Consider the following 23,766-nt stretch of genomic DNA (forward strand, 5'->3'; position numbering starts at 1 on the left):
CTGTCAAGATCCATGTAAAATCATATGCTATTATCGAGAATTTCGACAAGCCATTCCGTACCTTGAAAACTATTCATTTTCAAATATCACATGCTGCAATAGAGAGTGTTACCTTCATATTTTTCCTTATTACTACTCAACCATCTTTGTTCCGTTTCTATAAATTTTCTATGGAATCAAGACTTGCAGACTGTGCTGAACGCATAAGAAGTGGGCATTATTCAAATTATGATAAACATTGAAAGCATCAGAAAAAATTTAACTTCAAAATGAATTTATTTATAAGTTAATAAATAAGAACCCTTAGCTAACATCATGAATTAGTTTGAAGCTACACTGTTATGTTGGAATTTCTAAGTTCATATATATCATTGATTCATTCTGAAGTTTGAGAATTCAAATGTCCATGTATGCAATTCAAGAATCTGTCCAGAAAATACAACAAACCAAAAAAATATCAGTCCAAAATCTTCAAAAGGATAAGAGAAAGAAAGCAGTTACATATTAATCGATCAACCGTGTGACAGACAATTGCCTAGAGTAGGGGTATTGTAACGGCAGGTGCACTGAATGACGGCTCTGAGATTGGATATTAGCATTCAAAATTAAATATCAGATTTTATTGAACTGTGATGGGATATATCATTGCTGAAATATCAAGAAATTTCTTTTAACTTGGATGCAGTCAAGAGAAATTATTGAATTTGGTGAGTTGATAAGTTGAGCAGCTCATTGCAAAATCAGCACTGAATGAATATTATAAGTCAATTCCAAAGATTAAAATTAAAGAGAAGGAGGAGCTGCCCTTGATTCTGGATTGACAAGTAGAAGGATAAACAATTGTGGAACGGCAGTCACCATACTTTAAAAAGAAAAAAAAGATTACCCTTGATTCTGATATTTGGAATGTGAGAAATCTTGGGCCATTCTGTGCCACTGTCCTTGGTGCATCTTTGCTCCAGAAGAGGACATGCAAAATTTATTAGTACTTGCAATTTGGTGAGGCGTTGCATATCTTCAACTGTTGGTAGACGCAAGAGATTCTTGCACCATCGAATAATGAGGTTTGTAAGGGATGTAAGGTTCCCCAACCACTCTGGCAAAGCATCCAGCCCGGAAAAATCATATATCAACAAAAATGTTAGGGAGTTGAAGTGTTGAATTTGTTGGGAGAGACTTGAGCTTAGGCCACCCCGTCATGCATAATCTTTCAGGGTGCAATAACCTAACTTCAATATCAGGGAAGGACTCAAGCTCCTCCCAGTATCCATCAATGATTTGCGAAGCTTGTTAAGTTCAGATCTGAATCTCCATGCAAGAATGATTTCTTGAGCAGCAAGCGAAGTCATTTGTCAGTATTCCCTCGGCTGAAAAAGTAAGCAGAGATTCTATTGCCACCGTAGTTTCCTTCCATAACTGCACAATACAAAGAGAACAAAATGAATACTAATCCACCATTATTTGTTATGAAAAGTATAACGAGATTGAGTGAAGTCATAAGAACCAAAAGATTGGAATTTTCTGTATATTATTGATATGAACGGGGAAGTAAAATATATACACAGATTATACATGATTAACTCCATGAAAGGAGTTGACTTCCTAACTGAGTAAATATACATAAGGCAAATATACAACAATCAGGGATTTGATTCGTAGATTTCTGAACACTCCCCCTTAAGTTGGAGAGTGAATGTTGTGAAGTCACAACCTATTTTTGAGAGAATTGAAGTTATCGCTTCCTAGTGCCTTCATGAATATGTCAGCCAATTGAATTCGTGAAGGAACATAGGAGGCAGAAATTAATCCAGCTTGTAGCTTCTCTCGAACAATGTGGTAATCAATTTCGATATGCTTTGAGTGCTCATGGAAAACTGGGTTCCCTGCAATGTGGATAGCAGCTTTGTTGTCACAATAAAGGGCAATTGGTTTATCTTGTAAAACCTTCAAAGCACAAAGTATGTATTGCAACCAAGTTAGCTCTAAACATGTGGTTGCCATTGCCCGGTATTCTGCTTTGGCTGAGGAAGGAGAAACATTTTATTGTTTCTTCGACTTCCAGGAAATGAGAGCATCACCCATAAACACGCAGAATCCTGTGACTGATTTCCTTGTTGCCTTACACCCTGCCCAATCTGAGTCACAGTAGGCTTTTAAAGAAAGGTCATTAGTAGCCGGAAATAACAATCCCTGACCTGGACTTCCTTTAATGTATCGCAAAACCTGCAAAGCTGCTTGTAGTTGAGGCTTCCGAGGCTGATGCATATATAGACTTAAGGTTTGAACCGAATAAACTATGTCCGGTCTAGTAGCTGTCAAGTAGATTAATCGACCCACCATTCTTCTATAGTGGATTGCATCATGAAGTAATTCACCATTATCAGGAGTAACCTTTAAGTGCTGCTCCATTGGAAAAGTTTCCGGCTTTGCGCCAAAAAGTCATGCATCTTGTAAGATATCCAAGGAATATTTGCGTTGAGATACAAATATACCTTTCTTAGAACATGATAATTCCAATCCCAAAAAATACTTCAAGTTTCTAAGGTCTTTGATGCGAAATTTTTTGAGGAGAATGGGCTTCAAGTGTTCCATATCTTGAAGATTGTTTCCTGTGATAAGGATATCTTCAACATATATGAGAACCACAGTGAAAGAACTACCTCAGGTTTTTGTAAATAATGAATAATCTACCTTGGACTGTTGAAATCCAGCTTGTTGAGCACTGAAAAACTTGGAGAACCAGTTACGAGAGGCTTGTTTGAGACCATACAAAGACTTGTTGAGCTGACACACCTAGTGATCCCTCTGTCGGCGAAGTCTGAGATGAGGGTCCATGTACACCTCATCGTGCAAGTCGCCATGGAGAAAGGCATTTTGAACATCAAGCTGATGAATAGTCCAATTGAGAGAAGCAGCGACTGCGAGAATGCAACGAAGAGTGGTGAGTTTGGCAGTTGGGGAAAATGTCTCAATCTTATCGACGCCTTCGATTTGGGTGTAGCCCTTTGCCACAAGACGAGCTTTGTAGAGTTCAATGGTCCCATTGGAATGATATTTGATGTGCTAAACCCATTGGATACCCATTTGCATCCAATGGGTTTATGCCCCGTAGGTAAAGGAACCAACGTCCATGTATTATTCTGTTGCAAAGCATTGAGTTCGGTAGTCATGGCCTGCTGCCAATTGGGGTTTGCGGTAGCTTGTAAATAATATGTGGGTGCTCTATGGCCTGAGATAGTAGCTAAAAAAACACGATTTTGCATGGATAGTTGAATATGAAACAAAATTTGATAATGGATATTTCGTACCTTTAACAGGAGATGGTGGTTTGTGGGTTTGAGTAAAGTGTCTAGTAGGAGCAGGCAAAAGAGGAGATGATGGACTGGGATCGGTTGAATTGTCATGTGGAAAGGTAGGAATTGTTGATTCATGGAGAAAGGGAGGAGAAGTGGTGGAAGAGGGGGTGGGGTCCGTATGGGTGGTAGCCACTGAATCATGAGATAGAGGTGTTAGTGTATGAGCGGAAGGTGAAGAAATAATGTGCGGGGTGATGGCCTATGAATCATGAGATGTAGGTGGTGGTGGATGGGTAGAATGTCAGGAAATAATGGGTGAGGTGGTGGCATCTGACTCATGAGATGTAAGTGGCGGTGGATTGGCGGATGGAGAGGAAATAATAGGTAGGGTGGTGGAGCCAACATATTGACTAGGAGAATAAGGGTGAACTATGGGTAAAACAATTTGTGAGTTTTGATGGTGGTCTTCTGGGGTTAGAGATGCGTAGGGAAAAATATTTTCATAGAATTTCACATCTCTACTAACAAGAAATTGTTTTGTCTTCAAATCATAAAGCTTATATCCCTTTTGACCTGTTGGATTGCCAACAAAAATACAACGATGGGCACGTGAATCGAATTTTGGTAGTGGTTGAACAACATAGCATAACAAAGGCACCCAAATACCCTAAGATGACCGAGCTTGGGGGATCGATTGTATAACCCCTCATAGGGTGACTTATCTGATAGTAATGGAGTGGGTAGCCTACTGATAAGATAAACTACAATGAGAACACACTCCCCCCAAAAAATGAGAGTCAAATTGGCTTGGAAGAGCAATGCACAAGCCACAATGAGAATGTGGCAATGCTTGCGTTCAACTACTTCATTTTGTTATGGAGTGTAAACACATAAACGTTGAAATTCAACCCCATTATCAAGGAAAAAATCTCGTAATGAGAAAAATTCGGCTCCATTATCAGACCTTATTGCTTTGATGGGGGCACTAAATTGACTACGAACAAAGGTGACAAAGGATTTCATAAGGGATTGTGTTTCGGACTTATGGTCATCAAAAATATCCAAGTGCACTTGGTGTAATCATCAACAATGGTAAGAAAGTACCGTGCCCCAGAAGTAGATTTAAGTTTGTGAGGACCCCAAATATTATAGTGTAATAAAGCAAAGGGCAATCTTGTCTGTTTAGCCATGGGACAAACATCACAATTATGTTCATAGAAGCAGACCAGAATGAAACAAATTGGAAAGTAATTTGAGCCGAGCTGGTGAAGGATGACCAAGGCGTTGATGCCATATACTGGATGTGTGGGAAACATGACATGAAAAGGGGGTTGTGAAGGTTGTATTTAGTGGTGACATGTAATAAAGACCTCCTCGCTGTTTACCCAAGCCGATTATCCTCTCTTACCCAAGTCCTGTAAAACACAAAAGTCAGGAAAAAGAATGACACAACAATTTGAGGATTTAGTGACTTTGCTGGCAGACACCAAATTAAGACGAAATGAGGGAACCCAAAGAACATTGTTCAAAGTGATATTCTTGTCATAAAGTATTGAGCCAATTGTAGAAATAGGAGCAGATGACCATGTTGGAGTTTGTGGCCAAGTGGACTATCCTCCAAAATGCCTTTCGGCTAAAGAAAGAAAGAAAACATCTTTCCTTGTTTCAAGGAGGAAACAAGGGAAAAGTAAGGAGAAAAAAAGGGAAAAGCAAGGAGGAAAAAAGGGAAAAGTAAAAGGAAAAAGTTTTGGTGTCTTAAACACCCGTGAGGGCTCATTTCGGTTTAAAAAGGAAGAAAGAGCAGAGAGCTCATTTGCCTTTGCAGAAAAAAAGAAAGGAGAAGAAAGAGTTCTTTTTTGCAGAGAGCAAGGGCAAGGGTGAGAGAAATCAAGAGAGCTAGAGTGAAAGATCTCTTGTGAAAGAACTCTTGGTGTAGAGTGAGGCTCTTGGGAAAATTCTGTGAGTGGGTGTACAAGGGATATGGGATTGGGTTATGTCGATTTAACTCATGTGTAACTTGTACTGTTTTTTTTTTCTCATAGTTAAGAGCAATATCTCTCCGAGGACGTAGGCAGGTTTTTGCCGAACCTCGTAAATTTCTCGGTGTCTTTATTTCTTGTATTTTAAACTATTCAACTGTGTGTGATTTTGGTGAGGTTGTAATCTGAATCTCGGTTCCGCACTAACGAACGGGCCAAGGCACAACAGACCAGTGGGTAAATTAACTGAAGGCATGGAAGAACTATGTGTTCGAGTGAAAAGAGAAGAGTCGGATGCAATGTGACATGTCGCACCACTATCCAAAATCCATGTATTAGAAGATACATAATTAATTGATGAAAACTCACAAAAAAATACCCGACCTGCTATATTTGCAAATGCATTGCAATTTTCTGATTTTTGTAATTTTACCATGGATATAACTGCTATAAGCTGTTGAAGTTGTTCTAGTGTGAGCCCAGCAAGCAGTTTGAAAAGATGTGTCCGCTGATTGGAGATAGAATTGGAGTTGATGTTTGAATTTTCTCCCATTCCCATGATTAAATTGTGATTCAAGGCAAGGGAAAAAAAAATACATATATATATATATATATATATATCTCACTCTTGAAAGCTTCAAAAGCACATGAACACAAAAAGGAAAATTAGGAGCCACCATGAAGGGGCTCTGATACCATCATAAGGACCAAAGGTTTGAAATTTTTTGTATATTATTGATATGAACGGGGAAGTAAAATATATACAGGGATTATACATGATTAACTCCATGAAAGAAGGAGTTGACTTCCTAACTAAGTAAATATACAACAATCAGGGATTTGATTCGTGAAGATCGATCAACGCAGACATACAGACAAAGAGTTTTTTTTTTTTTTCTTTTCTGTAGGTAGGAGATGATGATCTGTTGCTTCCAATCCAAGAAAGCTAGCTATCACATACAGAGACTTGAGTGTGTGTGTGTGTGTGTGAGTGTGCGCTTGTAAGTTTGGAACTTTCATAAATTGAGAGCATAGATTATATCTCCTTCACACGTACTTACAACCAGAATTTGAAATTAACAACTCAGCCAGCCTAAGACTCGGATTATATATAGCTAGATTTGACCATTGTGATTAACATTTTCTTTCTAAAACGACGAAACATTCCCAATTTTGTTTTCTATAATGACCGTTTAAGGTAAATTCAATGTGTGAACACGGAAATTCTAGAAACAAGAACATGTATACAAAATAATATTTGTGTTTAATGATTTTGGAGTTACGATCTCTCTCAAATTTGGTCATCTGATTCGATCTCCGTAAGATGTAGATTTGTTGATCCAAGGGCCGTCGAGCCTTGATCTTGGATGAACGGTTAGAAGTTTCTTCAAGGGCCTTTGGGGCTTTGATCTTGAAGTTTGATGGAAGTTTCTTCAAGGGCCTTCGGGGTCTGATCTTGAAGTTTTGATGGAAGTTTCTTCAATGGCCGTTGGGCTTGATCTTGAAGGTTGATGGAAGTTTCTTCAAGGGCCTTGTGGTTTGATCTTGAAGGTGGGCCTCAAAGATTTGGGGAAGAACGAAGAGAGCTTTCTCGATCCTTCGGAATTCTTGGGAATTTTGGATGCTTGAGAGCTTTGGAGTTTTAAAGCTTCAAGGATTTAGAGAATTCTCTTCCAATTTGAGAGTAGAGAAATGTATTTGTGAATTCCTTGATAGGTTTTGAGAATGAATCACCACCACAAATTTTCTTGGTGAAGTGAGTGGTGGTTGTAGGTGAAGTAAGTGGATGTTGTAGGTGAAGTAAGTGGATGATGTAGGTGAAATGAGTGGAGGTTGTAGGTGAAGTAAGTGAATGATCTAAGTGAAATGAGTGGATGTTGTAATTTTAATGCATTGGTTAACATTTATTTTACCGAAATTTCAATGTCTACACAATGACTTCACAATGGTTAATGCTGGAAAAAAACCATTCGACTAATGCATCGATCTTAACTTCAACTGGGATCAAACATTATTTCATTCAATATTCTTTAAATCTAATAGATAGAGAAGTGGCGTTTGAAACATCACTCATCATCTAAAAACATGACTAGTTTGAGTTTAAAAAGGAGAAATGATGTCCACATTAGTCTATAGATTAAACAATTAAGGTGTCAAATCATTCCCTGACAAAATGAGGTCGTATTTTTGTGTTGTTTGTTTTCAAATTGAATAGCATAAAATTCATTTGGAATCTGTCTACTTCATTTATAATTTATTTATTTGATTATTTTTCCCTTTCTTTTTTTATTTTAAATGAAATGACACAACATAAATGATGTGATATTTCAAGTAGATATATAATACTCAGAGGATTCTTTCTGGATCCTTAAATCGTGTCTGTTCATTGTATATCGTGCGATCAGTTTTCGTCATGTAGTATTTATAAAATAAAAATATTTAAAATAATTTTTAACTATACGATATACGATGAACGAATACGATTTGAGAATCCTATGATCCTCACAAAGAGGATCCTGAGCTCATTCATATAATACAAGCAAAGTGTTGCGTAAGAAGAATATCCATGTCCTTGTGGGAATATCTGTATAAAAAGAAAATTCCAAATCCACTAATGTAAGTGTAAACCCCTCTTCGTTGCCATACAAGGACCCATCAATATCTTGAGACAAACAAAAAGCCCAAGATTTAAATTATTTAAGCCCAATACCCCCAAAGCGTCATTCAGAGTTCTGGAGTGTTCGTAAGGAGGACGAACGAAAAGGAATCGGACGGTCCAGATGGAGTTTGGGTCTGGAAGATTCAAGAGCTCAAGGGTGGGGAGTGGGTAAACCTAACGCTCGCTGAGTCGCCAATATAACATAACATTTGCCTCGAGCTCTCAGTCCCTTTCCTTGTGCTCTCTTTTGGGCGTTTCTTATCCAAACCCACCAAAACCCTCAAGACTTTGCTCTCCAGTCTCCCTATCTACCTAAACCCTAAATCGACTCTTCTTCCACTCTGCTGTTTGGCTCTCAGGTGAGGTGATTCATCTCTTCAACCTCTCTCCCTTTCTCTCTCTTGAAGCTCTGTTACTCAATTGTGCTCGTGTTTCTGGTGCTTTTGAGAGGCGGCTTGCTGTCCTATATTCTCTGTTGTGCGCCATCAGTATCAATTGACCCTTTTTCATTTGCAGCTTGTTTTCTTTTGTTTTGTTTTGGGTTTGTTCTTTGCTCCATTTGAATCCAATTCACCAGTATTTTAATCATCCATTTCATTTGAAATCAAAAGACATGAAATTGGTTTTTTCAATTAATTGAATACAGATGAATTTGATTTTTTCAATAATTGCATGTGCTACTGAATTTGACAGGGGTAGATGGCATCCACATTTGCAGCCATGACTTCAGTTGGTTCCTTGGCTGCTCCTAGTGGCCGTGTCGTTGACAGAAAATTCGACAGCTTGTCGTCTCGTGCTTCAATCTCTTCATTCTCTCTCTCTAGGAGGCAAAATGTGGCTATGAGGAGGACACGGGCTCCCAGGATCTGCGCCATGGCCAAGGAATTGCACTTCAACAAGGACGGCTCTGCCATCAAGAAATTACAGGCGAGTCTTCTGAAGAGCAAGGCTGTTAATTTGTTTCCATTCTGTGGTGTCTCTTATCTTACGTGCTCTAACATATAATCTTATTCTTATACAGACTGGTGTCAACAAGCTCGCCGACCTTGTTGGGGTTACACTTGGTCCAAAGGGAAGGAATGTCGTTCTAGAGAGCAAGTATGGCTCCCCCAAAATTGTTAACGATGGTGTAACCGTCGCAAAAGAGGTTTATGATCCTTTCTTTGTGTCACATTTTTGGAGGGAACAAGTTTAAAGCTTTCAAGTGTTCTCCTCTTTGCTTTTATATGTTGTAGTTCTGAGCACATAAACTTAGATTCCTTTATGTTTTGAGCGTCAATGTTTCTTTTAGCATTTCAAGATGTAGTGTGAGATGAGACATGAGAGCAGCACGTTGTGAGTTTGGCAAAGCATATGAGCTAAATGAAGTCCTTTTTTGGTTGGATAGAATACTGAAATGAAACGTATTCACTTTGTCCAAGAGTTTGCAATTTTGAATTTAGGGCAATTTTGAGATTATTAACTTTGTCCTTTTCTGCCTAAAGGTTGAGTTGGAGGACCCTGTTGAGAATATTGGAGCTAAGTTAGTGAGACAGGCAGCTGCCAAGACTAATGACCTAGCTGGTGACGGTACAACCACTTCTGTTGTTCTTGCACAAGGTCTTATTGCTGAAGGTGTCAAGGTTTGTACCGTGGTCTTTGTGATTGCATTGGAGAGAGATTGTGTGAAAACTTCTGTTAACTGAGTTCAATTGTTCAGGTGGTTGCAGCTGGGGCAAACCCTGTTTTAATCACACGTGGCATTGAAAAGACCACCAGAGCTCTAGTAAATGAGCTTAAGTTGATCTCCAAAGAGGTAGCTTAAATTTATTTCTGATTTTTACAGTCTCAACCCTTGACCATGTGGTGCTAGCCTACCATTATGATTTCCTTTGTTTCTTTGCATTGCTTCATAATCCTTAAATCTCCTCAGAACGAGAAAAGTTTACAACTCATTGCAGGTTGAAGACAGTGAGCTGGCAGATGTTGCAGCTGTTAGTGCAGGAAACAATTATGAAGTAGGAAACATGATCGCTGAAGCTTTGAGCAAGGTGGGTAGGAAGGGTGTGGTGACCCTTGAAGAGGGAAAGAGCGCTGAGAACAGCCTGTATGTTGTTGAGGGAATGCAATTTGATCGTGGTTATATCTCACCTTACTTTGTCACTGACAGTGAGAAAATGGCTGTTGAATATGAGAACTGCAAGGTAACATATCCTTTTTCCCTGGGTGATGGAAGTTTAATTTTCAATGTGTTATTTGTGCCTCCTAATACAAGAGTGGGTTTTGTGCAGTTGCTTCTTGTTGATAAAAAAATTACAAATGCAAGGGACCTTATTAACATTTTGGAGGATGCTATTAGAGGAGGATACCCAGTTGTAATTGTTGCAGAAGACATTGAACAAGAAGCTCTTGCAACTCTTGTTGTAAACAAGCTAAGAGGAGCTCTTAAGATTGCTGCCCTTAAAGCTCCCGGGTTTGGTGATCGCAAGAGCCAGTACCTTGATGACATTGCTATTCTAACTGGAGGTACTTTTACGTCTAATTCATTTTTTGGTCTCAACTCTTGCCTAGGTGTCTTGTCTGCTAATAATTCATTACTTCCTCCTGTTTGAATGGAGCGCTGGTGTAACGTATGAGTCTCCTTTATTGTTTTCTGTTTGTAATGTGATATTGAGATACTATTAATTTGCTTATAGGAACTGTCATCAGAGAGGAAGTAGGACTCACATTAGAGAATGTTGGAAAGGAGGTCCTAGGCCATGCTTCGAAAGTGGTTCTTACAAAGGATACCTCCACAATTGTTGGTGATGGAAGTACTCAGGAAGCAGTTAACAAGCGAGTTGCCCAAATTAAGAACCTCATTGAGGTGAAACCCTCTTTCTCCTTCTCTCAAAAAATGCTTATGGATGTTTGTCATTCTTGATAGTCTTATAGCCTTAACAAGTTAAACAATTAATGCAGGCGGCCGAGCAGGACTATGAAAGAGAAAAGCTTAATGAAAGGATTGCAAAACTATCTGGTGGTGTTGCTGTTATACAGGTAAGTTTCGAAATACACGTAGACAATTTGGATTATGATGTATTGCAATGGTAATTCATTTGTATGAACTTTTTCTTGAATTTTCCAAGGTTGGAGCACAAACAGAGACAGAGCTGAAAGAAAAGAAACTGAGAGTTGAAGATGCTCTGAATGCAACAAAGGTAACCCAACTCTAACTAAATCTTTTCATATTAAATCCCTGTTAAGTTTTCTTTCATCTGCGCATTAAAGCACCATCAAAATTTAAATTGTTGGTAATTGTCCAGGCAGCTGTTGAGGAAGGTATTGTTGTCGGAGGTGGATGCACACTTCTGAGGTTAGCATCAAAGGTTGACGCAATCAAAGATACTCTTGATAATGATGAAGAAAAGGTACCATATCTGTTGATTATTGAACTCCCCCAATCTTTTGGGGTTTGACTCAGAAGAAGATTCTGATTATGACTGAAACTGTATTGAATGTTGGCTCAAATCAAATGGTGATTGCAGGTTGGAGCAGATATCGTTAAAAGAGCTCTTAGTTACCCTCTGAAATTAATCGCCAAGAATGCTGGTGTAAATGGAAGTGTTGTCAGTGAGAAGGTATTCTTTCGTTTGGCTCAATATAGAATATACTATGCTTAGTATCTGAATGCTATGTTTGTTGTCTCTTTTTTCAGGTGCTTTCAAGTGACAATCCGAAGTATGGATACAATGCTGCCACTGGAAACTATGAAGATTTAATGGCTGCTGGAATCATTGATCCAACCAAGGTGAGTTTCTGTGCCGAAGCTGTGTTAGATGTTACCTATTATTGACTTCCAGGAATATAATTGAAATCTCATTTACATAATTTACTGAAATTTTGATTCCTTTTATTGTTCAGGTGGTGAGATGTTGCCTAGAGCATGCATCCTCTGTTGCGAAAACTTTCTTAATGTCAGATTGTGTAGTTGTTGAGATTAAAGAGCCAGAGCCTGCAGTGCCTGCCGGCAACCCCATGGACAACTCAGGTTTGTAGATAATCTAGGGCTCTCTATTCCGCTTTTGTCTTTGTCAAAATGCAAATTTGCCAACTTGTTCCTTTTGTTGTGACAGGCTACGGTTACTAAAGTTGATCGAGAATGAGTACGATCTGAGGAAGAGGAGCGAACAAGATCAACCTAGAACCCTAGACCCTAGACGATGGCCACAATTTATTAGAACGATAGTATTTGAATGGAAGAAATTTTTTGTATACATAAAGGATTCCGGTGAGGTTAGCTCACGGGAGTGCGGCGGATGTTGAATTCCTGTTCAGTGTAGCAATCACTGCAAGTATAATTTGAATGGAAGAAATTTTCGTGCCAAGAGTGTTTGTATTCTTGATTAGTTTTGTTTCGTTTGAGTTATTGATAGTCTTTTACATTGAATGGTATGTTCAAAAGAGGAAAACAAGCTCAACGGAGTTGAAAGAGAATGATTAGGCTTGGGCCAAATAATTTTCAAAGGATAAGTGAGACTGGTAAGACGCATTTAATGTTGTAGAGTGTGATTAGGTTGGTGTTTTTACCACGCATGTTGAGTTTTGAACCGATTATAGACTGTTGACGGTATTGTAGGCTTGTTGCTCTCATCTTACAAGGTCATAATCTAGTGGGAAGTCAGTCTAATCACTAATTAGTCAATGTGTGGTTGCTTCCTCCGACCCTACGTCAGTTGCTTGGAAATGGAAAAGCAACAAATATCGAATGTGGAAAATAAGATCGATCTATAGTCCAATCATGTGTTTTTATAAACGACAAAGAAGAAACATTTCTTCATAATTTTTACTTTTTTGGTGACTTGTTTTTGGTCAAGATACTTTTTACTCACTAATCTAAATTTTTGAGATATTTGGTAAGGATTTAATATGGAAATGAAGAGTAATTATATGTGGAAGATGTTATGGAAGGGATAATATAATAGTGATATGTGAATGAATTATTGCTACAATAATAAACAGTTAATAATGATCCGCTTGTTCCGCCTCTCAGTCAGTCAGTCATTTCAACTAGCAATTCTAACTAAATTCTAGTGAGTCAACTAGTCATCTTTCACACACTCTATCTCTTCTCCAGAAACTATAAAGCTTTGGGTCACGTCCACGCATCAAATTGAATTTTTGATATGGCCATTGGCCACCCTTCTCCTCAACTCCAATGCAACTATTAGTAAGATTTTAATTTTTACAGCCTTGTTTTTCCCCTTCAAGAAAAAGTATTCAGAGATTCACCATTGTACAAAGGAAGCGATTTTCATACCCTTTTTTTTTTTTTTTTTTTTTTTTTTTTTTTTTTTAGTTTTAGCTATTATATTGAATAAATCAAAGAGAATTAATGGACATGATTGAACAACGGTGTGTTTAAGGTCAGATCACAAAAAAAAATGTTTATGTCAAAAAAGAAGAAGATGCGTTTATCTTTACCCTTGTATAATACACCGTGGAGCTACTATTAGTAGTGCATTATCTTTCATAAATTATATATCAATTTCAAGCGCATAGCTACATAATTAAGGTGAAGTAGGTATATACACTAATGTAATGTGAACCCAAAGGTTGTTTGCTAGTTGTGGCGATGGGCCCCCTTCCCCTTATATGCACAAAAAGCTAAGGCAATAAGGCACGTATGACATTGCCAATTCATAATGTTATATAATTTGGTAAGAGATGCTAAATTGGGTAACAAGTTGACGCACCAAGAGAAATATACTCTTTCTATATGTTTTTACTCACTCATTATCTCTTACTCTTGGGATGGTGGATCGAATGGTGTGGGATAGCCTCCCTACTTCAACAACCACAAGGTTTTTATTTTGCTTTTATGCTTTACTTTTTAATTTTTAGTGGGTAATTGTAAACCTCAATTATGCCAATTGATAGATCGATGTATTTGTCCTTTTAAATTCGAGTTCGAATCTCCCTTCAAGTATACTAAAATGACATTAGAATACTAGAATTAGAAGACGAACCAATTTCTATGTCTTATACTGCTTTAACTACAATTAAAAGGAGGCCAATATAATAAGCACATTGAAAAGTGATTAAACAAAAACAAAGTGGGTGAGAGAGGGGAGGCATATGAGATGATATATAGAACATGGAACATGGGATGTAACATGCCATAAAACAAACAAGAATAAGAAGCATTCCATCCCCGCATTTTCCATTTTTACATTTTTCGTCCAATTCATGCATGAAAATGGCACATGTGGGCGATTGAAGTTGGTGGTGTTGCCAAATGGCCATCTCTTTTCTCCTTTTCGAAAACTTCTCTCCTTCTCCTTGACGCCGCCTCCTTCTCCCTCACCCCACTTCTCTCCACTCCTCAATTCCTCTCTCACCAACACCACTTATTAACACACACACACACTGTCACTCCCTTTGCACTCCCTTTTATTTTAATTACCCAAAACACCCTCTTTCTCTTCTCCAATTCTCTGCCCAACACTCTCTCTGTATATGCCTCTGTTTTCTCTCCCACTCCGATTCTCCACTGCCACCCCTCATTGCCCTTTTTTTTCCTCACTCCTCCCCCGTACGTCTCTCCCTCCTCTTTCTTCTTTTGTTTGGATTTCCTTATTGGCTTCTTTTTCTTCTGCATTGTTCTTTTGCTGTGTTCACCCGCACCTCATATTGTTGCCTTTTTCTATTTTGATATATTGATTGTGAAGTTTTCATATTTTTTTTGTTCTGAATTATAAATTTGGCGTCTTGATGATCAGGATCATCTGGGTTTTCTCACATTTGATCAGCTATCGAATTCGGGTATTCGGGTATGTTTCTTTCTTTTTATTTAATGGGAATAATTCAAAGCAATCGGATTGATCATCCATTTTCTTTGTTTCGCACGAAATAATCGAGATTTAAAAAAAAAATTAAAAAAATTTAGTTGAAATTATGTGATCATCCTGCTGATGATCCTCATCGTTTTCATCGTTTTCATGCATTGTGTGGACTCTGTTTCTGGACTGAGAGCTGACATAACGGCACTGATTGATTGTTCTTTTTTTGTTTAATGGAATGTTGTCCTAATTTAAAAAAATAATTAAAATATAAAATAAATAGTTGTAAAAATGGTGTATTTTCATGATCAATTTCTCTAGTGGGAGGGGATTTAGCAGATTGAAGTGTCTTTTCATTTCAAATTGGAATTCTGGTGTGGTTTCTGTTTGTAAAATGCGGGTTATTTTTAATTTGGATAAATATTGTAGGACCGTGTCTTGAAATTGATAGTTTCGAGAGCGTTGGTTTTGTATTTACTGATTTTTTAATAATGTCATGTGTGTTTATTTTGAGTTGTAATATTAAATTCTTGCTGGATTGAAGGGTTTATCTTGGGAATTTGCTTGCCTGCTATTGCTTGCTCTGTCTGGCAGAGTGCATTGTTAAACGAACTGCAAATACGACATGGAAGAAGGAAGAACTGAACTAGAGTTTGATGAATTTGAGAAGCTTCTTGGTGAGATACCAAATGTTACTTCTGGGAACACACATTCTGATGAATCTGGAACAAAGAATGCGTCATTGTCTCCCATCTGTGTGAACTCCTGCAAAGGGCCATTGAGTGAAAAACTCCATAACAATGGGAGGATAGATGGGGGGAAGAACTCGGCAAATAAAATTCAGAAATCACCTGTGAAAAGGGTTCAACAAGATGTAACAAATCTACCCGATGATCAATCCTTAACGTCTGCACTCGCAGGACTGAGCTTCAACGGTGCAGTGAATATGGAAGCTGGGAGTCATGTTGAAAATAGTAAATCCTTGCAGAACTACTCCTTTTCAATGAATGGCCAAATCCCAAACAGCTTAAAGACACAGGTTTCAAATATGGATACGCCGGTCATGGTTGTTCCCTCTTTCCAAGCACCAAATAACATACCTTGTGGATTTTATGAGTTTGATGCGATAAATGCAGGCCAAGAAAGTTCAAATATGTCAAAGTTCAATTCTGAAGAGCTTAAGAAACCGCAGGCTGCCTATTCACGGCCCATTGAAAATTTATCTCCTGGTGTTCCTCAAGCTCCTGCAGTGCAAGGTTTTCATTTCCTTTCTAATGTGCCTGCTCCTGGTCTGCAGTTTCCTCTAACATCTGATCATCAGCAGCAATTCTTTCTTGATGCACAATCTCGTATTCCTTACCTACATTCTCAACAGCTAAACCAGAATCAAATTAGTTGGAGGAACATGGAAGAGGAGCAATACTATAGGATGCAGCAGCGATATGTGTACTTGCAGCAGCTTCATGATCAGCGGTTGGAAGCTCAGCATCTGGTTCAAGGGAATGGGAATATTGCAAGCAGGCTCACGTGTCCATCCCCAAGGCACCCCCATTTTGAGGTGCCACTTGAACAATCTAATCAAGAACAAATATGGAACAATTATGTGGTTCCCAGGGGTCCACACCAATCAAATCCCTTTCTTTCATACACAGATTGTAATGGCATTCAAGTTCTTGACAAGGTGGGAAAGCAGAGTTTTCCTGAGAAGATTCTAACACGATCACATGGGATGAACACACTTAAAGCTGTGAAGTTCGGTGCTATTGGAACAGATGAATCACTTACGCATGTTAGCCAGAATGGCAAAGCTCTCCCAAACGGTCATTTCCGGCATGCCTTATCTACTCAAAATACCGGATGCTTTCAATTGGATAGTTTGAACACATGGGGTATGTTCCCTAGTTTAATGCATCTTAAGAATACAGATATGAAGGCGCTACCTCAGAAATATACTGATCTGAAGACAGTGCCTCAGAAATATAACTCCATGGATGAAATTACTGGAAGAATTTATCTAATGGCTAAGGACCAGCATGGTTGCCGCTTCTTGCAAAGAAAGTTTTCTGAAGGCGCCCAAAAAGATGTCGAAAATATTTTTTCTGAGATCATTGATCACATTGTTGAGCTCATGACAGACCCTTTTGGGAATTACCTCATTCAGAAGCTGCTTGAAGTGTGTGATGAGGATCAGCAAATGCAAATTCTTCATTCAATCACTAAAAAGCCAGGGGAACTTGTTAGGATTTCATGTGATATGCATGGGTTTGCTCTCTCTCTCTCTCTCTCTCTCTCTCTCTCCCCCCACCCCCCCCCCCCCCGGCTATATATGTGTTTGTGTGTGTGTGAGTGTGTGTGTCCTCACTCGCTTGTGCATGCGTGTGGGTTATAATTTATCCGCTGCATGTTTTTACTATTTTGATATGATGAAATTGGGGTTCTTCCCAACCACAGGACTCGGGCTGTTCAAAAGGTTATTGAAACCCTCAAAATTGCAGAGCAGTTTTCCATGGTTGTTTCATCGCTAAAGCCAGGGATAGTGACTTTGATAAAGAACACAAATGGAAATCACGTTGCACAGCGCTGCTTACAGTATTTAACGCCTGAATATCGTGAGGTAAAACACATAGTACTTTGAATTATTTTTGAAGTTTATGAGCACATGGGTGTTGCTGATGTGGAGATTTTTTCTTTCTCTGTGCAATGTTGCAAGCGTGATGACTTATTTGTGTCTCTTCTTATTTGTTGTCGGTTGGTTTAACTCAGAGTACCTTACTACATGAATCAGTCTGTAAATGCATTAAATCATGTATCACGGAATGAAAGATGGCAATGGTTTCTTTTGCAGTTTCTTTTCACAGCTGCAACTACTAACTGTGTAGAGCTTGCAACTGACCGCCATGGTTGTTGTGTGCTACAAAAATGCCTTAACCACTCGGATGCTGAACAAAGAAACCGATTAATCTGCGAGATTACTTCAAATGCACTAATCCTTTCTCAAGATCCATTTGGGTACTCTCTTTTCACCCCTCCATTTTCAATGTCCTTAATTTAATACATCATTAACATGGTACGATATCCACGTCATCTTTTGTTTGCAGGAACTATGTTGTGCAATTTGTCTTTGAACTTCAGCTTCCGTGGGCAACTGTAGATATTCTTGACCAGTTGGAGGGTAATTATGGGGATTTGTCAGTGCAGAAGTATAGCAGTAACGTGGTTGAGAAAAGCCTGAAATATGCAGATGAAGAGCGTCGCACACGCATTATTCAGGAGCTGATAGAAAATCCGCGCTTGGATCAAGTCATGCAAGACCCTTATGGAAATTATGTTGTCCAAGCAGCTCTCAGTCAATCAAAGGTAAAGTATTATAGTACATCTTACATTCTATTTCGTGGTTTAAATGAAATTCCTGTTCTTTTACGACGAATAATCAAATTAATAGTTGTGCATTTAACAACAAAATACAAGTGAAGTGATCATACGGCTCTTGATCATTTTTCTAATCTCTTTTTCTTCGGGGCAGCGATGAGGTTTTTCTATGCTTGTCCTTCTGAAATTCTCTATGCTGTTTGAGCAGGGAATCCTTCATTCTAAATTGGTGGATGCAATAAAACCTCATGTGCCTGTTCTTCGGACCAGTCCTTATGGGAAGAAAATCCTCTCTAGCAACATTTTGAAGAAATAAACTTTTGGTATATTGAGACAATATCTTCTTCTTTGACATAGCATTCAAGCTTTATCCATTTTCATTCCTTTGGCATAGCATTCGAGCTCATCGATTTTCTTTCTTCCACATTGTAGGTTTTGATTCGTTGAAAGAATCCCTGTATATCTGTAATAAGCAGGTGAAGAAAAGCTCTAGTGCTAAAAGGTTTCAGTTTTGACCAGATGGAAATTGAATCTTATTCTTTCTGGTTTCTCTCTCAACAGGTTTTGACAATGCCAGAGCAAATCTCGCAGCAGCACACGAGATGGATATGTTTGTAGATTAGCGGATTCGTTTTTGTCCCGTTTCTTTTGGCATAGGAATAAAAAGGAATATGTGAAGATGAAGATGTAGAGTTGTTTGAGCTATGGGGAAACTGTACCATGGTTGGAATTGGAAGATGGAGCAGTGTGTATCTTACTTCTATAGATTATTACTACCAGAAACATCTATGCTTCATCTATGTTTTTGTTGTGTACTATTAGTATTTATTCAGAAACATCGTGTTGCTGTTTATTAAAACCTTATTATGTTCTAACTTAACCGTTGATTTTTTGTTAACGTTAGGTCTTCTATTGCTAATATTCGTCTTCCTTCTGTTGCTAATTTTCTGGTTATTATGGGACTAACGTACAAACAATAAAATGATGCCGTATGGGAATTATAGGACATGTTTCCTTGGGGGATTGAAAGGGGGAAATTTTGTTTTTTTCAAAAGATGTTTGGGGTGATAGGTTGTGTTAGGCTAAATAACCAAAATGGTCCCTAAGATATGCATAACACATCACTTTTCTCTTTGAGATTGAAAATCAATATAAATGGTCCCTAAGATTGTCCACCATTCATCATTTGGGTCCTTCCGTTAAAAACTCTTTGGGCAATTTTCAAAGCTTCGTAACTCAATCGTTTCTTTACCAAATTCGACCCATATATCAAAATGAAGATAGGAAAGTGTAGAACAAGATTATACCATTTGGAAGTCCAATGGTTGTCGGAGATGGCCAAAAAATAGCCTCACAATTGACTGGTCCGTGGAAAAACTGAAAAACTCGCCTGAAACTGGGTAAACTTTAAACGTTCATAACTTCTTCAATGTTCAATGAAATTGAATCATTCAAAACAAAAAATCATACATCTCGATGAGACAAAGAGAATGGTACCTTTCATGATGGCTAATTCACCATAGTTTGGCCGGAAAAATGCTCGAAAGTGGCTAACCATTTTCGAGCCATTTTCCTACCAAACCACGGTGATTTATCTGTTGAAAAAGGTACCATCCTCTTTGTCTCGTCAAGAAATATGATTTTTGTTTTTGAATCACTCGATTTCGTTGAGTATTGAAGAAGTTATGAACGTTTAAAGTTTACCCAGTTTCCGATGAGTTTTCCAGTTTTTCCTCAGACCAGTCAACTTTGAGACTATTTTTCGGCCATCTTCAGCAACCATTGGGCTTTCAAATGATATAATCTTGTTCTACACTTTCCTATCTTCATTTTGATATATTATAGGTCGAATTTGGTTAAGAAATGATTGAGTTACAAAATTTTGAAAATTGCCCAAAGAGTTTTTAAAGGAATGACCAAAATGATGGATGGTGGACAATCTCAGGCACCATTTCTATTGATTTTCAATCTCAAGACCAAAGTGATGTGTTATGCATATCTCATGGACTATTTTGGCTATTTAGCCGTTGTGTTATAATACAAAACAGAGTTGTAACAACATTAAAAACGATAATTTTATGCACGTCTCACAATTCAATTTTTTATTAAAATTTTGCAACCGGTTGTATTTAAAGTTGCACATACTCCCTTGTGTTGTGCAGGAACACAGAAGACCTACCCATTAAAACGGTCGACTTTGGCAACCACCCATAAAAGTGACATGTGGCATCACACCCTTGAACTGAAGACAAGAGACTATTAGAGCCACTAGTCATGGACTCGTTGTAATCCAAAACCTTTTAGACCAAACAAATGGAATTTCCACCCCAAACTTTCCCAGCAACTCCAACATCTTCCTCTTCTTCTTCTCCTTCACCGTAATCTCGGCTAAAACAAGACCAAACATAATGTCTTTAGCTCCAACAAGTCACATGTCTCTCTGTTCTGCACCGCCATTGCCAAGAACTTCTTTGACCAAGCAGCAGAACAACCACCCACTTGTGTTTTCTCCGACCAAGAATTTCTCAGGTCTGAGCACTTCAAGCAGTTTCCTCAGCAGCCGTTCGGTTAGACTATCTATTTTCTTAGTAAAAACATCGGAAACTGAGTCGAAACCAGCAGAGAGTGGAAGTGAAGGAGGAGAAGGAGAAGGAAAACCAGAAGCATATGAGGAGTATGAGGTGGAAGTGGTGCAGCCTTACGGGCTGAAATTCTCCAAAGGCCGAGATGGCGGAACTTACATTGATGCCATTGCGCCCGGTGGATCTGCTGACAAGACTGGCAAGTTTACTGTTGGGGATAAAGTTATTGCCACAAGGTTGTTATCTGATCCTTCTTCCCCTAGTAATTTTGGTGGCTTTATTTGTATGATTGTTGGACAGCATGACTCTTGCTTTGCATATTTCCGAAAATTTATCCGGAAATATATTAAAATGAAATTGGTTACAAACTGTTAATTAACAATGGAATCCGAGGGACAACAATATGTCGATAAGGGGGCATTAAACTGTGGTATTTATTACTATTTTTATTCCAATTCTATTTGGCACGTGCATATTGTTTGCGCTTTTGATCAGTTATTTATGCCAATGAGTTCCTGTGTTGGCAATGTGATCAAAGAGTTCAAAATGCATGCAGTGCAGTTTTTGGGGATGAAATATGGCCTGCTGCCGAGTATGGGAGGACAATGTACACTATTCGCCAGAGGATCGGTCCACTTCTCATGCGAATGCAGAAGAGATACGGTTAGCTCCTTCTCTGTGCCTCGTTTTTACTCATTATCCTCGAGCAAAAAACACACACATTCACTCAAGTTCAAAGCTCATTCCCCTTATATCAATCTTCTGTAACATTGTCTGAGGTTTTCGGAAATTTTGTTTCTTTCCAGGCAATTTAGATACTTCAGGTGAATTAACGGAAAAGGAGATTATCAGAGCTGAGAGGAATTCTGGTGTAATTAGCGGAAAATTGAGGGATATCCAAGTAAGTGAATCATTGTTCCAGTTGCCAGCACAAAGAGTCTGAATTGTTTCTTCATTTTTTAAGAAGATACTTCTAGAAATGGTCTCCAGTGTAGTCTCTATGTGTTTGTAAAATGAATTCAGATGCAAAACTATCTGAGGAAAAAGGAACAAAAAGCGCAGAGAGAAAGTGACCTTCGCCAAGGCCTCCAGCTGTACAAGTATGCAGCTTGATCTTATATCTACATTCTTTCATACTTCATCTTTCTTTTATTGGAAACGTTTCAGTTTCAGTTTGCTTCCATTTATTCATGCTCTTTCTTGATTAGGGCCTCGTACCAAGTCTAAACTTCAGATAAACAGAAATTGATCTCGCTTACAATATTTTGTTTCGTTGTTCTTTTATTGGTTGCAAAAGGGGTGGCAAATATGAGGAAGCATTGGAGAAATTTGAATCTGTACTAGGATCAAAACCAGAGTTAGATGAAGCTTCCATTGCAAGTTACAATGTTGCTTGTTGTTATTCTAAGCTTAATCAGGTATCTAATAAGAATACTATTACTACGATTAATTTGCACGTTGCTTCAACATTTCTCTTGGTTTTGGCATTCAAAGATTTAACCAAGCGTGAAAAATGTTTCCACCTGAGTTTACCTACATTTTGATTTATCCGTCTACAGCTGATGCTGTTGCGTGCATTGAATAGTGTTTTCTGAAGGATTTCCTCACTTTCATATTCATTTTTGCGATCAATCAACTGCTTTGTTTATATTGCAATTCTTTATATAGATACAAGCTGGGATCTCTGCACTTGAGGACGCCCTGAAAGCTGGATTTGAAGACTTCAAGGTAACGGACCCACATTTGAGAATACCATGGTTTATTTCACAGAGATTCTTATGGAATTTATTACTATTACTGTCAACAGAGAATCCGGACTGATCCCGACCTAGAGAATGTAAGAAAATCTGAGGAATTTGAACCTCTATTGAAAAGATTTGACGAATCATTCATCAACGAGAATGCCATCAACGCCATCAAATCTATATTTGGCATTTTCAACAAGAAATAGTGCACTGAGCTACTTCAAAAGTTAAAGGACTTGAGCTGGTATGCATTAGAGCTTAACGGCAAATCAATGAAGGGATTGACCGAGCCATCAGCCATCTGGTGCTTCAGACGGATCAGTTTTGCAAGTATCAATTTGTTCATGGTTTTGGTTTTGGATGAGTTTGGAAGATATTTTTTTCTCTAGTCTTGCTTGCTTCAATCTTTTTCTCTGATGAGAATCTTCTGTTTGTAATTTGCAAGAATTGAAGATAGAAACTTACGAGGGTAACGAAAAGTTTCGTATAGAAAAATTTCATCAAATGACATGAGTGTAAATTGCTTTTGTGTTTGCAAATGTTATTGCATCTTCATCATTTTAGAGGGCAACATTAACTATCTAAATGAAAAAAACTACTTCATTTAGTGTCAGAACTTGTGAGAAGTTTCTTAATCAGAAGAATGCAATATTGTCAACATTCTTATAAACGAATATTGACTACCTACTCTATTGAGTTCTCATAAAACAGTCTTGTGAGAGCTGCAGCTCCGTTGTAATTTGGTAACTCGAAATGAACTAAAACTGAATTTCAAACATTCGAGTTCTGTTCGATTTTAGACTCGCTGCATCAACGTGAATTTTCCTTTCTTTCTCCTGTAATTGCTGCGATTTCCTTAGGAATTTGCACAGTGGATGCTGATTTTCAGAAGTTTCATAAAATAACACAATTGCAGCCTCTTCGGTTGTCGTCTTCATTGTCGGTATCTTCTAGTTCACTGTTCAAGAAACATAAATTACGCAGTGATTAGGTGAGAAACCAAAACCAATTTGAAACATAATAAGATAAAAAAGTGTTACTAAATCAAATCGTGAAAACTATTCAACCCACGATTCATAGAAATTCCGAGAATCTAATTCCGAAAACCGGGATTAAAAAATGACAATGGAATCCTTTGGTTGAGTGGCCAATAACACTGTCGATCCTTTTCTTCAACAGCCGAAAGTAGAATATCCATAGAGAAAGGGACTACGAAGATCACCATCTTTTGGTATTTGTTACATTTTGGAAAAGAAAACAAATTTAAGGATATGTTGCAGATATATTCCTACCACAGATGTCTTGTAGACACTGTTCTAAAAATCCCCGCCTAGGC

General features: G+C 38.2%; 4 protein-coding genes across 6 annotated transcripts; 3 read left to right on the top strand and 1 right to left on the bottom strand.

Annotated features, from left to right (window-relative positions):
- Positions 1 to 1,345: 1,345 nt before the first annotated feature.
- LOC137715547 (uncharacterized mitochondrial protein AtMg00240-like) lies at positions 1,346 to 2,409 on the bottom strand. The gene is made up of 2 exons (XM_068454895.1): positions 2,079 to 2,409; positions 1,346 to 1,416 (listed from the first exon to the last, which is right to left on the bottom strand). The coding sequence occupies exons 1-2, from the start codon at positions 2,407 to 2,409 to the stop codon at positions 1,346 to 1,348; spliced, it is 402 nt and encodes a 133-aa protein (XP_068310996.1).
- A 5,743-nt stretch (positions 2,410 to 8,152) lies between these two features.
- Positions 8,153 to 12,280, top strand: LOC137714914 (chaperonin 60 subunit beta 2, chloroplastic-like). Of its 2 annotated transcripts, none has more exons than XM_068454074.1 (15): positions 8,153 to 8,293; positions 8,628 to 8,861; positions 8,956 to 9,081; positions 9,419 to 9,556; positions 9,634 to 9,729; positions 9,875 to 10,117; positions 10,205 to 10,439; positions 10,610 to 10,779; positions 10,875 to 10,952; positions 11,042 to 11,113; positions 11,219 to 11,323; positions 11,441 to 11,533; positions 11,611 to 11,703; positions 11,817 to 11,943; positions 12,029 to 12,280. In XM_068454074.1, the coding sequence occupies exons 2-15, from the start codon at positions 8,634 to 8,636 to the stop codon at positions 12,040 to 12,042; spliced, it is 1,818 nt and encodes a 605-aa protein (XP_068310175.1). In that variant the 5' UTR covers positions 8,153 to 8,293; positions 8,628 to 8,633; the 3' UTR covers positions 12,043 to 12,280. The 2 variants fall into 2 exon arrangements, with proteins under 2 accessions (XP_068310175.1, XP_068310176.1); XM_068454075.1 differs by having other exon boundaries at positions 8,159 to 8,298.
- A 1,872-nt stretch (positions 12,281 to 14,152) lies between these two features.
- On the top strand, positions 14,153 to 18,913 carry LOC137716295 (pumilio homolog 12-like). Of its 2 annotated transcripts, XM_068455733.1 has the most exons (9): positions 14,153 to 14,487; positions 14,675 to 14,725; positions 15,279 to 16,996; positions 17,186 to 17,348; positions 17,580 to 17,743; positions 17,833 to 18,091; positions 18,312 to 18,426; positions 18,536 to 18,579; positions 18,665 to 18,913. In XM_068455733.1, the coding sequence occupies exons 3-7, from the start codon at positions 15,360 to 15,362 to the stop codon at positions 18,417 to 18,419; spliced, it is 2,331 nt and encodes a 776-aa protein (XP_068311834.1). In that variant the 5' UTR covers positions 14,153 to 14,487; positions 14,675 to 14,725; positions 15,279 to 15,359; the 3' UTR covers positions 18,420 to 18,426; positions 18,536 to 18,579; positions 18,665 to 18,913. The 2 variants fall into 2 exon arrangements, with proteins under 2 accessions (XP_068311834.1, XP_068311833.1); XM_068455732.1 differs by having other exon boundaries at positions 14,153 to 14,725.
- A 1,494-nt stretch (positions 18,914 to 20,407) lies between these two features.
- On the top strand, positions 20,408 to 22,964 carry LOC137716113 (protein MET1, chloroplastic-like). Its single transcript, XM_068455508.1, has 7 exons — positions 20,408 to 20,921; positions 21,242 to 21,348; positions 21,492 to 21,586; positions 21,709 to 21,785; positions 21,983 to 22,103; positions 22,354 to 22,413; positions 22,493 to 22,964. Exons 1-7 carry the CDS (start codon positions 20,512 to 20,514, stop codon positions 22,634 to 22,636), a joined length of 1,014 nt encoding a protein of 337 aa, XP_068311609.1. The 5' UTR covers positions 20,408 to 20,511; the 3' UTR covers positions 22,637 to 22,964.
- Positions 22,965 to 23,766: the final 802 nt, after the last annotated feature.

This window comes from Pyrus communis, chromosome 14, assembly GCF_963583255.1.
Source record: "Pyrus communis chromosome 14, drPyrComm1.1, whole genome shotgun sequence".
NCBI classification, from domain to species: domain Eukaryota; kingdom Viridiplantae; phylum Streptophyta; class Magnoliopsida; order Rosales; family Rosaceae; genus Pyrus; species Pyrus communis.

Coding starts and splice junctions, on each gene's coding strand:
- LOC137715547 (XM_068454895.1), bottom strand. CDS start 2,409: ATGGAGCAGCACTTAAAGGTTACTCCTGATAATGGTGAATTACTTCAT. Junction 1,417..2,078: donor AGGATTCTGCGTGTTTATGG/GTGATGCTCTCA, acceptor TGTATTGTGCAG/TTATGGAAGGAAACTACGGT.
- LOC137714914 (XM_068454074.1), top strand. CDS start 8,634: ATGGCATCCACATTTGCAGCCATGACTTCAGTTGGTTCCTTGGCTGCT. Junction 9,082..9,418: donor GTGTAACCGTCGCAAAAGAG/GTTTATGATCCT, acceptor TTCTGCCTAAAG/GTTGAGTTGGAGGACCCTGT. Junction 11,704..11,816: donor GAATCATTGATCCAACCAAG/GTGAGTTTCTGT, acceptor TTTATTGTTCAG/GTGGTGAGATGTTGCCTAGA.
- LOC137716113 (XM_068455508.1), top strand. CDS start 20,512: ATGTCTTTAGCTCCAACAAGTCACATGTCTCTCTGTTCTGCACCGCCA. Junction 20,922..21,241: donor GATAAAGTTATTGCCACAAG/GTTGTTATCTGA, acceptor AAATGCATGCAG/TGCAGTTTTTGGGGATGAAA. Junction 21,587..21,708: donor GAAAATTGAGGGATATCCAA/GTAAGTGAATCA, acceptor AAATGAATTCAG/ATGCAAAACTATCTGAGGAA.
- LOC137716295 (XM_068455732.1), top strand. CDS start 15,360: ATGGAAGAAGGAAGAACTGAACTAGAGTTTGATGAATTTGAGAAGCTT. Junction 16,997..17,185: donor ATTTCATGTGATATGCATGG/GTTTGCTCTCTC, acceptor TCCCAACCACAG/GACTCGGGCTGTTCAAAAGG. Junction 18,092..18,311: donor CAGCTCTCAGTCAATCAAAG/GTAAAGTATTAT, acceptor CTGTTTGAGCAG/GGAATCCTTCATTCTAAATT.